This window comes from Choloepus didactylus, chromosome 9 (assembly GCF_015220235.1).
Source record: "Choloepus didactylus isolate mChoDid1 chromosome 9, mChoDid1.pri, whole genome shotgun sequence".
Classification (NCBI taxonomy): Eukaryota; Metazoa; Chordata; class Mammalia; order Pilosa; family Megalonychidae; genus Choloepus; species Choloepus didactylus.
This window is the reverse complement of record NC_051315.1, coordinates 133,890,052-133,906,210: the sequence shown is the minus strand read 5'-3', so window position 1 is coordinate 133,906,210 and position 16,159 is coordinate 133,890,052. Positions and strand designations below refer to the sequence as shown.

Here is a 16,159-nt window from a genome sequence, read left to right as displayed (position 1 = left end):
GGCACTATATTGAGTGAAATAAGACAGACACATAAAGGCAAATATATAGGATTTCACGGATATGAACTAATTATAATATGTAAATTCATAGACATGAAATATAAGTTACTAGGATAATAGAATGAGAGCTAAAAAATGGGGAGCATTTGCTTATTATGAGCAGAATGTTCAACTAGGGTGAACTTAAATATTTGGAAATGGACAGGGGTGATGTTAGCATGTAATGAGAATAACTAATGGTGCTAAAAGGTGTGTGAATGTGGTGGAAAGGGGAAGCTCAGAGTCACGCATGTCACCAGAAGGAAAGCTGGAGGTTAAAAGTTGGGAATGTATAAAACAGTGAATCTTGTGGTGGACAATGTCCGTGATTAACTATACAAATATTAGAAACCTCTCTCACGAACTAGAACAAATGTATGTCACTATAGCTAGAAGTTAATAATAGATAGGCATATAGGGAAAAAAATATACCTATTGCAAACTATATACTGCAGTTAGTAGTATTTTAACATTCTTTCATCAACAGTAACAAGTGTACTATACCAAAACTATGAATCAGTAATGGAGGTGGGGGTGTGGTTGGGAGGTATGGGAGGATGTGAGTTTCCTTTTTTTTTTTTTGTCTTTGTTTCTTTTCTGGAGTGGTGAAAATATTCTAAAAATTGGAAAAAACATAATTGTGTTGATGGATGCACAGCTGTATGGTGGTGCCGTGGGCTACTGATTGTACACTTTGGATCTTCGGATAGTTGTATGGTATCTGAACAATCTCAATAAAAGAAAAAAAAAGAAGTGACCGTGCTGTTCTCCGTGGATGTGCCGACAGCCCTTGAGCCTTTAAAGGGGCGCGTTGCGGGGAACGTGGGTTAGAGCTCAGCCCGGCTGCAGAGACCGACGCCCCTCGCCCCCGCGGCCGCGGAAACCTGCTCTCCATTTCCCCCGCTCCCTTCCCGGAGCGCCCGCGGGGTGCAGCTCTGGCACAGGTGCGACACCCCGGAGGCGTGTCCCTGTCGCCCCGCGGGCCCCGCAGCAGAGCCCCTGGGGAGCTGGGGGGTGTCTGCTTTCGGGGGTCCCTGCGGCTTAAGGGAAGGGGGAAGCTGCGGTTGGGGGGCTTTCGGGTAGGGCCGACTGGATGCTGGAAGGGGGAAGGCGGAGGCCGCGCCGGAGCCCGGGCAGGTGTGGTGGGGACCCCCGCTGACCCCGGGGCACCGCTGACCCCGTCTCTCCCGCTGCAGCGGAGCTGAGCCCCGGCTTCAGGCTGAAGAAGAAGGGGGCCGCCCCGGTCGCGGTCCTGAAGCTGGAGGAGCAGGAGAAGTAAGCGGGGCGCGGGGTCACCCCGGCGGGGGTCCCAGCGGGGCAGCCGTGGGCCGGGGCGGGCGAGGGGCACACTGATAGCGGACGGGCCTGGCTGAGGAGTGGGGGCTGAGCCCACCTCGGGCTGCGGGGTCCTGCGATGGAGAAGAGGGGCGGGCTGGGGGCGGGGGGCCTACAGGAGGGGATTGGGCTCTATTTTGGCCGCGTTGGGTCGCCTGGTAGAGCCCAGTGCAGATGCCCCTGGGGGCACAGTGGGGCCCCTGGACGCACAGTGGGACCCCGCAGCCCTTCATTTTCTTGCCCTCGCTGTGGCTGCACCCCCTCCCCGGGCTCCCCGCCCCGGGTTGGCATCCTCCGTGCTCCAGGCAGACGCCCCGTCGGGCCCTGCCGGCTGCTGTGCGTGCCCCCCGCCCGGCTGCCGCACTTGGGGTGCTCAGTGCAAAATGAAACTCAGCACCCCTTGTTCAAAAGGCAGGTAGAAGGCACCATTAAAGAACTAAGATACAAAGCTTTTTACTTCTTCACTTTCTCCCTCTTGACTTACCATGTTTTTTTAATCATATTTTAAAATTTTAGAATATAACATATATGCATAAAAGCGATAACTCTCCAAGCACAATTCGACACGTAGTTAGAGAACACATTTCAAAGAATGTTAGAGAGCAAATTTCAAATAATATTATGGGATACAATTCCACAGTTTCAGTTATTTCCTCATTATGAAATATAACATATATACAAAAAGGTAATATCTTTCAAAGTATGATTTAACAAGTAGATATATAGGAAATTTCCACAGTTATTATGAGTTACAGAACCATAGTTTCAGTTATTTCCTTATTGTGAAATCTAACACATATACAAAAAGGTATAGCTTTCAAATTACAATTTAACAAGTAGCTATAGAACAAATTTCAAAGTATGCTATGTGTTACCATTCCACCATTTCAGTTCTTTCCTTCTAACTATTCTAATACCTTAGCAACTAAGAAAAAGAAAATTATACAAAGATTCAGTACTCGTAATCCTTTCTTAAATTCCCTCTTGTCTGTAGCTAACCCTTCCTCTAGTTTAATTGCTTTCCTGATCTTCAAGGATGTCTAGGCAGTCACCAGGAAGACTAATTCATCTGGGGGGTCCTGTCCCATGTTGAAAAGGGATGTCACCTTTTGGGAAAAGGGGACACATCTAGTTTATGTTCTTGAAGAGGCTATTGCCTCTGGGTTTGGGGGCTTAGCCAGCATAGGAGCTCTCTGGAAGATTTGAGTTTCTGATGAGTAAACTTAGTGAGTGAAACTCTTACAGAGTCTCAGATAGGGATCTGGGTATTCTTTAAGGTTTTGGGGACTACTGTTGACTTGGGCTTATCATACTGTGGCCACTTGGCATATCTAGGTGAAGCTTGCATAGGAGTAACCTCCAGGACAGCCTCTGACACTATTTGAATTCTCAGCCACTGAAACCTTATTTTGTTGCCTTTCTTTTCCCCCTTTTGGTCAAAAAGGCATTCTCAACCCCTCAATGCCAGGGTTAGTCTCATTTCTGGAATCCATGTCCCATGTCGCCAGGAAGACTAATTCATCTGGGGGGTCCTGTCCCATGTCGGGGGGAGGGTGATGAATTCATTTGCAAAGTTAGGCTTAGAGAGAGAAAGTCCACATTTGAGCAACAAAAGAGGTTCTCTGGAGATGACTCCCAGGCATAATTACAGGTGGGCTTAGCCTCCCCTTTACAACCATAAGTTTCACCTGAGCAAGGCTCAAGATTGAGGGCTTGACTTATAGAGTAGGTGGTTCCTAAGTTCACAAAGCATATTTTATGTCCACAATCATCCATCCATATCTCACATTATCATCACTTAGTTGTGCAATCCTCGTCTCTCTCCATTTTAAACAATTGTCATGACCCAAAACATCTCATAGCTCTTGTCAGCCCTTAATTATTTGTCCCTAGTATTTGTGTAGTACTAGTATGCTATTCCTATTAATTATAGTCCCTAGTATGCAATGTGCCGATTTTTCCCATATACCCTTCTGTTGTCAACTCTCTGTGCTAGTGTCGTACCTTAGAAGTATATCATGCAAGCACCTATCTATATTTGTGGTGCTGATCTGTGGGAAACATGTCTTTAAACAACCCAAAGCTTTCAATCCTATTTGCCTTCAATACAGCTCTGATACTTATAATCCCATTAACAAACAGTTGTCACCCCTATCCATTACCGTACCTTTGAATTCACCGTCATTAACATACATGACCATATTAGCTTATCATTCCCCTTCACTAGCTCTTTTCTATCACTAGGTCCCCAATATTCTTTTTTTTTTTTTACATGTGAAGAGTTTATTGTTTTCAATAGTAGATCTTCTCATTCATCAAAGCTTGCACGAGAGAAATACTGCAAGTATGGTCAATGACCTGTCAGAGTTCAACTGTAAAACAGATGCCACTCTATATATTCCAAGCAAGAAACTTTTTCATATATTCAGAAAGAGGCATACAAAATTGTTGGAAGGGCTAGGGGAATAATGATGAGGGAAGCTAACACCAGCCTACAGCACCAAAGTGGGTTATCGAGATCTTTATGAGAAGCTGCTGGGAAACTGAAGAATCTTCTTCAGCAAAGTGGATTATACTAAAGCCTTTCTTCAAAGCTTCTGCAGATCTCAAGTTTGTAGGAAAGTCCCTTCAAACTCAGTCTACAGCACAACTGTGAGTGATTTTCAAGAAGCTCACTTGGAAATGGCTTAAAAATTCACGCCTGCTCATGTTTTCTGCAACTGCCTTCAGAGAATAATGCCCTATCCTCTTCTGGCTTTTATTTTTATTTTTATTTTTTTTTAATCATCATTTTATTGAGATATATTCACATACCACGCAGTCATACAAAACAAATTGTACTTTCGATTGTTTACAGTACCATTACATAGTTGTACATTCATCACCTAAATCAATCCCTGACACCTTCATTAGCACACACACAAAAATAACAAGAATAATAATTAGAGTGAAAAAGAGCAATTGAAGTAAAAAAGAACACTAGGTACCTTTGTCTGTTTGTTTGCTTCCCCTACTTTTCTACACATCGATCCATAAACTAGACAAAGTGGAGTTTGGTCCTTATGGCATTCCCAATCCCACTGTCACCCCTCATAAGCTACATTTTTATACAACTGTCTTCGAGATTCATGGGTTCTGGGTTGTAGTTTAATAGTTTCAGGTATCCACCACCAGCTACCCCAATTCTTTAGAACCTAAAAAAGGTTGTCTAAAGTGTGCGTAAGAGTGCCCACCAGAGTATCTCTCGGCTCGTTTTGGAATCTCTCTGCCACTGAAGCTTATTTCATTTCCTTTCACATCCCCCTTTTGGTCAAGAAGATGTTCTCCATCCCACGATGCCGGGTCTACATTCCTCCCCGGGAGTCATATTCCACGTTGCCAGGGAGATTCACTTCCCTGGGTGTCTGATCCCACGTAGGGGGGAGGGCAGTGATTTCACCTTTCAAGTTGGCTTAGCCAGAGAGAGAGGGCCACATCTGAGCAACAAAGAGGCATTCAGGAGGAGACTCTTAGGCACAAATACAGGGAGGCCTAGCCTCTCCTTTGCAGCAACCGTCTTCCCAAGGGTAAAACTTACGGTAGAGGGCTCAACCCATCAAACCACCAGTCCCCTATGTCTGTGGTCATGTTAGCAACCATGGAGGTGGGGTAGGCGAATACCCCTGCATTCTCCACAGGCTCCTCAAGGGGGCACTACATCGGTTTTTTTTTTTTTTTTTTTTCCTTGTTTGTCTTTTTTCTTTCTTTTTTTTTTTTTTAACTTTCCCTTCTTTTTTCAAATCAACTGTATGAAAAAAAAAGTTAAAAAGAAAACAAACATACAATAAAAGAACATTTCAAAGAGACCATAGCAAGGGAGTAAGAAAACGACAACTAACCTAAGATAACTGCTTAACTTCCAACATGTTCCTACTTTACCCCAAGAAAGTTACATAATATAGCAACATTTCAGTGAACTTGTTCCTACTACATCCATCAGAAATTAACAGACCATAGTCATTTCTGGGCATCCCCAGAACGTTAAATAGCTTATCTGTTCTTCTTGGATTATTGTTCCCCCTTCCTTAATTGCTCTCTACTGCTAGTTCCCCTACATTCTACATTATAAACCTTTTGTTTTACATTTTTCAAAGTTCACATTAGTGGTAGCATATAATATTTCTCTTTTTGTGCCTGGCTTATTTCGCTCAGCATTATGTCTTCAAGGTTCATCCATGTTGTCATATGTTTCACCAGATCGTTCCTTCTTACTGCCGCGTAGTATTCCATCGTGTGTATATACCACATTTTATTTATCCACTCATCTGTTGATGGACATTTGGGTTGTTTCCATCTCTTGGCAATTGTGAATAATGCTGCTATGAACACTGGCGTGCAGATATCTGTTCGTGTCACTGCTTTCCGATCTTCCGGGTATATCCCGAGAAGTGCAATCGCTGGATCGAATGGTAGCTCTATCTCTAGTTTTCTAAGGAACTGCCAGACTGACTTCCAGAGTGGCTGAACCATTATACAGTCCCACCAACAATGAATAAGAGTTCCAATTTCTCCACATCCCCTCCAGCATTTGTAGTTTCCTGTTTGTTTAATGGCAGCCATTCTAACCGGTGTTAGATGGTATCTCATTGTGGTCTTAATTTGCATCTCTCTAATAGCTAGTGAAGCTGAACATTTTTTCATGTGTTTCTTGGCCATTTGTATTTCCTCTTCAGAGAACTGTCTTTTCATATCTTTTGCCCATTTTATAATTGGGCTGTCTGTACTATTGTCCTTGAGTTGTAGGATTTCTTTGTATATGCAAGATATCAGTCTTTTGTCAGATACATGGTTTCCAAAAATTTTTTCCCATTGAGTTGGCTGCCTCTTTACCTTTTTGAGAAATTCCTTTGAGGTGCAGAAACTTCTAAGCTTGAGGAGTTCCCATTTATCTATTTTCTCTTTTGTTGCTTGTGCTTTGGGTGTAAAGTCTAGGAAGTGGCCTCCTAATACAAGGTCTTGAAGATGTTTTCCTACATTATCTTCTAGGAGTTTAATGGTACTTTCTTTTATATTGAGATCTTTGGTCCATTTTGAGTTAATTTTTGTGTAGGGGGTGAGGTAGGGGTCCTCTTTCATTCTTTTGGATATGGATATCCAACACTCCCAGCCCCATTTGTTGAAAAGACCATTATGGCTCAGTTCGGTGACTTTGGGGGCCTTATCAAAGATCAGTCGGCCATAGATCTGAGGGTCTATCTCTGAATTCTCAATTCGATTCCATTGATCTATATGTCTATCTTTGTGCCAGTACCATGCTGTTTTGGCAACTGTGGCTTTATAATAAGCTTCAAAGTCAGGGAGTGTAAGTCCTCCCACTTCGTTTTTCTTTTTTAAAGTGTCTTTAGCAATTCGAGGCATCTTCCCTTTCCAAATAAATTTGATAACTAGCTTTTCCAAGTCTGCAAAGTAGGTTGTTGGAATTTTGATTGGGATTGCATTGAATCTGTAGATGAGTTTGGGTAGAATTGACATCTTAATGACATTTAGCCTTCCTATCCATGAACATGGAATATTTTTCCATCTTTTAAGGTCCCCTTCTATTTCTTTTAGTAGAGTTATGTAGTTTTCTTTGTATAGGTCTTTACATCTTTGGTTAAGTTTATTCCTAGGTACTTGATTTTTTTAGTTGCTATTGAAAATGGTATCTTTTTCTTGAGTGTCTCTTCAGTTTGTTCATTTCTAGCATATAGAAACATTACTGACTTATGTGCATTAATCTTGTATCCCGCTACTTTGCTAAATTTGTTTATTAGCTCTAGTAGGTGTATCGTTGATTTCTCAGGGTTTTCTAGATATAAGATCATATCATCTGCAAACAATGACAGTTTTACTTCTTCTTTTCCAATTTGGATGCCTTTTATTTCTTTGTCTTGCCGGATTGCCCTGGCTAGCACTTCCAGCACAATGTTGAATAACAGTGGTGACAGCGGGCATCCTTGTCTTGTTCCTGATCTTAGAGGGAAGGCTTTCAGTCTCTCACCATTGAGTACTATGCTGGCTGTGGGTTTTTCATATATGCTCTTTATCATGTTGAGGAAGTTTCCTTCAATTCCTACCTTTTGAAGTGTTTTTATCAAAAACGGATGTTGGATTTTGTCAAATGCTTTTTCAGCATCTATTGAGATGATCAATTGATTTTTCCCTTTCGAGTTTTTAATGTGTTGTAATACATTGATTGTTTTTCTTATGTTGAACCATCCTTGCATGCCTGGAATGAACCCCACTTGGTCATGGTGTATGATTTTTTTAATGTGTCTTTGGATTCGATTTGCAAGTATTTTGTTGAGGATTTTTGCATCTATATTCATTAGGGAGATTGGCCGGTAGTTTTCCTTTTTTGTAGCATCTTTGCCTGGTTTTGGTATTAGATTGATGTTAGCTTCATAAAATGAGTTAGGTAGTGTTCCATTTTTTTCAATGTTTTGAAAGAGTTTGAGTAAGATTGGTGTCAGTTCTTTCTGGAAAGTTTGGTAGAATTCCCCTGTGAAGCCATCTGGCCCTGGGCATTTATTTGTGGGAAGATTTTTGATGACTGATTGGATCTCTTTGCTTGTGATGGGTTGGTTGAGGTCTTCTATTTCTTCTCTGGTCAGTCTAGGTTGTTCATATGTTTCCAGGAAATTGTCCATTTCTTCTACATTATCCAGTTTGTTGCCATACAGTTGTTCATAATATCCTCTTATAATTTTTTAATTTCTTCAGGATCTGCAGTTATGTCACCTTTTTCATTCATTATTTTGTTTATATGGGTCTTCTCTCTTTTTGATTTTGTCAGTCTAGCTAGGGGCTTGTCAATCTTGTTGATCTTCTCAAAGAACCAACTTTTGGTGATATTTATCCTTTCTATTGTTTTTTTGTTCTCTATGTCATTTATTTCTGCTTTAATCCTTGTTATTTCTTTTCTTGTACTTGGTTTAGGATTGGTTTGCTGTTCATTTTCTAGCTTCTTCAGTTGATCCATTAGTTCTTTGATTTTGGCTCTTTCTTCCTTTTTAATATATGCGTTTAGTGCTATAAATTTCCCCCTTAGCACTGCTTTTGCTGCATCCCATAGGTTTTGGTATGTTGTGTTCTCATTTTCATTCGTCTCTATATATTTAGCAATTTCTCTTGCTATTTCTTCTTTAACCCACTGATTGTTTAGGAGTGTGTTGTTTAACCTCCAGGTATTCGTGAATTTTCTAAGTCTCTGATGGTTATTGACTTCTAATTGTATTCCATTGTGGTCAGAGAATGTGCTTTGAATAATTTCAATCTTTTTAAATTTATTGAGGCTTGTTTTATGTCCCAGCATATGATCTATTCTGGAGAAAGTTCCGTGAGCACTAGAAAAGTATGTGTATCCTGGTGATTTGGGATGTAATGTCCTGTAGATGTCTGTTAAATCTAATTCATTTATCAGATTGTTTAGGTTTTCAATTTCCTTATTGGTCTTCTGTCTGGTTGATCTATCTATAGGAGAGAGTGATGTGTTGAAGTCTCCCACAATTATTGTGGAAACATCAATTGCTTCCTTTAGTTTTGCCAATGTTTCTCTCATGTATTTTGTGGCACCTTGATTGGGTGCATAGACATTTACGATTGTTATTTCTTCTTGCTGAATTGCCCCTTTTATTAGTATGTAGTGGCCTTCTTTGTCTCTCAAAACATCCCTGCATTTGAAGTCTATTTTATCTGAGATTAATATTGCTACACCTGCTTTCTTTTGGCTGTAGCTTGCATGAAATATTTTTTTCCATCCTTTCACTTTCAGTTTCTTTGTGTCCCTGTGTCTAAGATGAGTCTCTTGTATGCAACATATTGATGGTTCATTTTTTTTGATCCATTCTGCGAATCTATATCTTTTAATTGGGGAGTTTAATCCATTTACATTCAACGTTAAAACCGTGAAGGCATTTCTTGAATCGGCCATCTTATCCTTTGGATTATGTTTGCCATATTTTTCCCTCTCTCTATTAATATCCTTTATTGTACCCATACCAAATCTCTTTAGTACTGAACCTTTCTCCAAGTCTCTCTGTCCTGTCTTTGTTTCTCTGTCTGTAGGGCTCCCTTTAGTATCTCCAGTAGGGCAGGTCTCTTGTTAGCAAATTCTCTCAGCATTTCTTTGTCTGTGAAAAATTTAAGCTCTCCCTCAAATTTGAAGGAGAGCTTTGCTGGATAAAGTATTCTTGGCTGGAAATTCCTCTCACTCAGAATTTTAAATATATCGTGCCACTGCCTTCTCGCCTCCATGGTGGCTGCTGAGTAGTCACTACTTAGTCTTATGCTGTTTCCTTTGTATGTGGTGAATTGCTTTTCTCTTGCTGCTTTCAGAACTTGCTCCTTCTCTTCTATGTTTGACAGTGTGATCAGTATATGTCTCGGAGTGGGTTTTTTTGGATTTATTCTATTTGGAGTTCGCTGAGCATTTATGATTTGTGTATTTATGTTGTTTAGAAGATTTGGGAAGTTTTCCCCAACAATTTCTTTGAATACTCTTCCTAGACCTTTACCCTTTTCTTCCCCTTCTGGGACACCAATGAGTCTTATATTCGGACGTTTCATATTATCTATCATATCCCTGAGGTCCATTTCGAGTTTTTCAATTTTTTTCCCCATTCTTTCTTTTATGCTTTCATTTTCCATTCTGTCATCTTCCAGGTCACTGATTCGTTGTTCAACTTCCTCTAGTCTTGTACTATGAGTGTCCAGAATCTTTTTAATTTGGTCAACAGTTTCTTTAATTTCCATAAGATCATCCATTTTTTTATTTAGTCTTGCAATGTCTTCTTTATGCTCTTCTAGGGTCTTCTTGATTTCCTTCATATCCCGTACTAGGGTCTCATTGTTCATCTTTAGTTCTTTGAGTAGCTGCTCTAGGTGTGTCTCTTCTGGTCTTTTGATTTGGGTGCTTGGGCTTGGGTTATCCATATCGTCTGGTTTTTTCATATGCTTTATAATTTTCTGTTGTTTTTGGCCTCGTGGCATTTGCTGACCTTGATAGGGTTCTTTTAGGGTTTGTAGACCAGTTGAAGTCCTTATCTCTAATTTATCAGATCTACAGCTTCGTGGAGTACACTTTCTCTAACTAACCAGCAGGTGGCGTCCACGAGCCACCTGTTCTCCACAAGCCAGATCTCCCCTGCTTAGCCTTTTTGGTGAGTGGGGGAGTGAGTCTTGTGGGGCCCAATTGGTGTCCCAAGCTTGCGTGTGTAGTTGGTGTTGCCTGCCCTGTATGTGGGGCGTGTTTCTGGGCAGTCGGGGAGGGGGGGTGGCCCTAACAATCAAATCTCCCTGATGATCCTAGAGTTTTTAAAGCTACTGCAATAGTCTAATCCTTCAGTTCAGTCCTGCCACAGTTTGTCTCTGCCACTGACCCACAAGTCTTTGGTATTGGCGTATGGCTCCTGAGACTTGCAAGTGGGCCCCTCTTCCAGGCTGTGCACCCCGGGTCCTCTGTTGAGGGATGACTGTGCTATGTCGCAGGTGAGTGCCGTCCCCCCAGGGCAGTTCTGGGCTGCTGGGCTGTGTTGGGAGGCTCCCAGTCTGCTCAAATGATGGCTGAATGGGGCTCTGTTAATTCACACTGCTCCCCCTTCCCAGCTCTGGGACATTCAGCTGAGGTTGCAGGGAAGGCTAATGTCCACGTCCAGTTTTGTGGTGTGTGCCTGTTATTTGAAGCACTTCCGTCACACTGGGTTGTCTGGGGCAGCTCTGGGCTATGGGGCTGGCGATGGGCAGGAGTGTTTCCTGTCCACCAGGATGGTGGCTGTGAGCGGACACCCCCCTTTTCTTGGGAAGTTGTGTTGTTTAGTGAATTTTCTCAGCCACTGGATTATTGCCTTTTGTCTCAGAGCTCTCTTAGTTCTGCTCTTGACTTGACGTGCCCAAATTTCAATTCTTTGAAGCTTTCTGTATTGAGCTTCTTAGAGTAATTGTTTTAGAAAAAGCAAAAAGGATTTAAAAAAAAAAAAAAAAAAAAAAAACGGCCCACCTCAGAGATCTAATGGGTTATTGAAATGCTAATAGACAAAGCAACCAGGGCCATTAAGGAAAGGTGCCCAGGGGAGAGAGATCAGCCTTGCTTCGGGATTTGCATATGCGCCTCAAGGCCTGATCTCCGCCCTTCCCCCTTCTGTGTTCACCAGAACTCCAAAAATCCTCTGCTTTTATTTTGGAGTTTTTCGTGTTGTTTTTTTTCTATGCCCGTCTCCTCTCTGCTGGGCTGGCTGCTCTCAGAGTCTCTGGTGTCTGGCCTCAGTCTATCTATGGTTGGAGTTTGAATCAGTAGAATGAGTTTCCGGTAAGAGCAGCCACTGCAATTCTCCCTTCTCCTTCCTGGAGCTGACAGCCCCTCCTCCCCCGGGACTGAGCCTGGCAGGGAGGGGCGCGGGTCCCCTGGCCGCAAAAACTTACAGATTTCGCTGATCTCAGCAGTTCCACGTTTTCATGAGTGTTGTATGAAGTATGCCCAAAGACAGATTGCTCTGTGGTGTCCAGTCCACGCAGTTCCTGGCTTTTTACCTACTTTCCTGGAGGAGTAACTAAAACATACAGCTCACCAGTCTGCCATCTTGCCCCGCCTCCCCGGTCCCCAATATTCTTATACTGTAAGACACTGATTTTACATTGTCATAGTACACGGAAGTGGTAACGTATAACACCTCTCCTTTTGCGTCTGAGTTATTTCACTCAGAATTGTACCTTCAAGGTTCATCCATGTTGCCGTATGTTTCAAGACCTTGTTGCTTCTTACTGCTGCATAGTATTCCATCGTGTGTATGTACCACATTTTGTTTATCCACTTGTCTGTTGAAGGTGACTTGAGTTGTTTCCATCTCTTGGCAATTGTGAACAGTGCTGCTATGAACATAGCTGTACAAATGTCTGTTCGTATCACAGCTTTCAGATCTTCTGAGTACATACTGAGAAGTGGAATTGCCAGATCGTAGGGTAATTCAATGTCTAGTTTTCTGAGAAACTGCCAAACCATCTTCCAGAGTGGCTGTATCATTATACAGTCCCGCCAGCAATGAATAAGAGTTCCAATTTCTCCACATCCTCTCCAGCATTTGTAGTTTCTTCTTTGTTTGATGGCAGCCATTCTTATTGGTGTGAGATCATATCTCATTGTGGTCTTGATTTGCATCTCCCTAATAGTGAAGATGAATATTTTTTTCATGTGTTTTAGCCATTTGTATTTCCTCTTCAAATAAATGTCTTTTCATATCTTTTGCCTATTTTATAATTGGACTGTTTGTACTCTTGTTGTTGAGTTGTAGGATTTCTTTATATATGTAAGATAGTAGTCTCTTATCAGATACATGGTTTCCAAATATTTTCTCCCATTGAGTTGGCTACCTCTTCACCTTTTTAACAAATTCTTTTGCAGTACAGAAGCTTTTGATTTTGAGGAGTTCCCATTTATCTGTTTTTTCTTTCATTGCTTTGTGCTTTAGGTGTAAGGTCTAAGAAGCAACCTCCTAATACTAGGTCTTGAAGATGTTCCCCTACATTATCCTCTAGGAGTTTTATGTTTCTGTCTCTTATATTCAGGTCTTTTGATCCACTTTGAGTAAATTTTTGTATAGAGTATGAGATAGGCTCCTCTTTCAGTTTTTTTTTTGGTATGACTATCCAGTTCTCCCAGCCCCATTTGTTGAAGACTCTGTTCTGTCCCAGTTCAGTGGATTTGGGGGCCTCATCAAAGATCAGTTGACTGTATATCCATCGATACACGATTCCATCAATTCAATTCCATTGATCTTTATATCTATCTGTATGTCAACACCATGCTGTTTTTTTCCTAAATTAACTTTTTTAAAAAATCAACTATATAAAAAAAAATAAAAAAAAACATACAATAAAGAAACATTTCAAACAAATCCATAACAGGGGAGTAAGAAAAAGACAACTAACCTAAGATAGCTACTTTACTTCCCACATGTTCTTACTCTACCCCAAGAAAGTGACCTAATATAGCAACATTTCTGTGAACTTGTTCCTACTATACCCATCAGAAATTAACAGACCATAGTCATTCCTGGGCATTCCCAGAATGTTAAATTTACCCGCGATAGCTTATCTGTTCTTATTGGGTTATCATTCCCCCTTCCTTAACTGCTCTCTATCACTAGTTCCCCTACATTCTACATTATAAACCATTTGTTTTACATTTTTCAATGTTCACATTAGTGGTAGTAGATAATATTTCTCTTTTTGTACCCGGCTTATTTTGCACAACATTATGTCTTCAAGGTTCATCCATGTTGTCACATGTTTCATGATATCATTCTTTCTTACTGCTGTGTAGTACTCTATCATGTGTATATACCACATTTTATTTATCCACTCATCTGTTGAAGGACATTTGGGTTGTTTCCATCTCTTGGCAATTGTGAATAATGCTGCTATGAACATTGGCATGCAGATATCTGTTCATGTCACTGCTTTCCAATCTTCCGGGTATATAACAAGAAGTTCCGGGTATATAACAAGCAATTGCTGGATCAAAGGGTAACTCTGCATCTAGTTTTCTAAGGAAGTGCCAGACTGACTTCCAGAGTGGCTGAACCATTATACAGTCCCACCAACAATGAATAAGAGTTCCAATTTCTCCACATCCTCTCCAGCATTTGTAGTTTCCTGTTTGTTTAATGGCAGCCATTCTAATCGGTGTTAGATGGTATCTCATTGTGGTCTTAATTTGCATCAGTCTAATACCTAGTGCAGCTGAACATTTTTTCATGTGTTTCTTGGCCATTTGTATTTCCTCTTCAGAGAACTGTCTTTTCATATCTTTTGCCCATTTTATAATTGGGCTGTCTGTACTATTGTCATTGAGTTGTAGGATTTCTTTATATATGCAAGATATCAGTCTTTTGTCAGATACATGGTTTCCAAAATTTTTTTCCCATTGAGTTGGCTGCCTGTTCACCTTTTTGACAAATTCCTTTGAGGTACAGAAACTTCTAAGCTTGAGGAATTCCCATTTATCTCTTTTTTCTTTTGTGGTTTGTGCTTTGGGTATAAAGTCTAGGAAGTGGCCGCCTAATACAAGGTCTTGAAGATGTTTCCCTACATTATCTTCTAGGAGTTTTATGATACTGTCTTATATATTGAGATCTTCGATCCATTTTGAGTTAATTTTTGTGTAGGGTGTGAGGTAGGTGTCCTCTTTCATTCTTTTGAATATGGATATCCAGTTCTCCCAGCCCCGTTTGTTGAAAAGACTGTTATGTCCCAGTTCAGTGGCTTTGGGGACCTTATCAAAGATTAGTTGGCCATAGATCTGGGGGTCTATCTCCGAATTCTCAATTTGATTCCATTGATCAATATGTCTATTTTTATGCCAGTTCCATGCTGTTTTGACAACTGTGGCTTTATAATAAGCTTCAAAGTCAGGGAGTGTAAGTCCTCTCACTTGGTTTTTCTTTTTTAGTGTCTTTAGCAATTCAAGGCATCTTCCCTTTCCAAATAAATGTGATAACTAGCTTTTCCAAGTCTGCAAAGTAGGTTGATGGAATTTTGATTGGGATTACATTGAATCTGTAGATGAGTTTGGGTAGAATTGACATCTTAATGACATTTAGCCTTCCTATCCACGAACATGGAATAATTTTCCATCTTTTAAGGTCCCCTTCTATTTCTTTTAGTAGAGTTATGTAGTTTTCTTTGTATAGGTCTTTTACATCTTTGGTTAAGTTTATTCCTAGGTACTTGATTTTTTTTAGTTGCTATTGAAAATGGTATCTTTTTCTTGAGTGTCTCTTCAGTTTGTTCATTTCTAGCATATAGAAACATTACTGACTTATGTGCATTAATCTTGTATCCCACTACTTTGCTAAATTTATTAGCTCTAGTAGCTGTATTGTTGATTTCTCAGAGTTTTCCAGATATAAGATCATATCACCTGCAAACAATGACAGTTTTACTTCTTCCTTTCCAATTTGGATGCCTTTTATTTCTTTGTCTTGCCGGATTGCCCTGGCTAGCACTTCCAGCACAATGTTGAATAACAGTGGTGACAGCGGGCATCCTTGTCTTGTTCCTGATCTTACAGGGAAGGCTTTCAGTCTCTCACCATTGAGTACTATGCTGGCTGTGGGTTTTTCATATATGCTCTTTATCATTTTGAGGAAGTTTTCTTCAATTCCTACCTTTTGAAGTGTTTTTATAAAAAACAGATGTTGGATTTTGTCAGATGCTTTTTCAGCATCTATTGAGATGATCATTTGATTTTTCTCTTTTGATTTGTTAATGTGTTGTATCACATTGATTGATTTTCTTCTGTTGAACCATCCTTGCATGCCTGGAATGAACCCCACTTGGTCATGGTGTATGATTTTTTTAATGTGTCTTTGGATTTGATTTGCAAGTATTTTGTTGAGAATTTTTGCATCTGTATTCATTAGGGAGATAGGCCCATAGTTTTCCTTTTTTGTAGCATCTTTGCCTGGTTTTGGTATTAGATTGATGTTAGCTTCATAAAATGAGTTCGGTAGTGTTCCATTTTCTTCAATGTTTTGAAAGAGTTTAAGTAAGATTGGTGTCAGTTCTTTCTGGAAATTTGGTAGAATTCCCCTGTGAAGCCATCTGGCCCTGGGCATTTATTTGTGGGAAGATTTTTGATGACTGATTGGATCTCTTTGCTTGTGATGGGTTGGTTGAGGTCTTCTGTTTCTTTTCTGGTCAGTCTAGGTTGTTCATATGTTTCCAGGAAATTGTCCATTTCCTCTACATTATCCAGTTTGTTGGCATACAG

General features: G+C 40.6%; 1 protein-coding gene across 4 annotated transcripts in view; it reads left to right on the top strand.

The window, feature by feature from the left end:
- ANKMY1 (ankyrin repeat and MYND domain containing 1) overlaps window positions 1-16,159 on the top strand; it is an 87,189-nt gene that overhangs the window by 53,254 nt on the left and 17,776 nt on the right. For all 4 annotated transcript variants that reach the window (XM_037848840.1, XM_037848843.1, XM_037848841.1 and 1 more), the window contains one exon: window positions 1,236-1,314. In XM_037848840.1, the coding sequence (XP_037704768.1) occupies window positions 1,236-1,314 (79 nt within the window). The remainder of the gene's footprint in view (window positions 1-1,235; window positions 1,315-16,159) is intronic.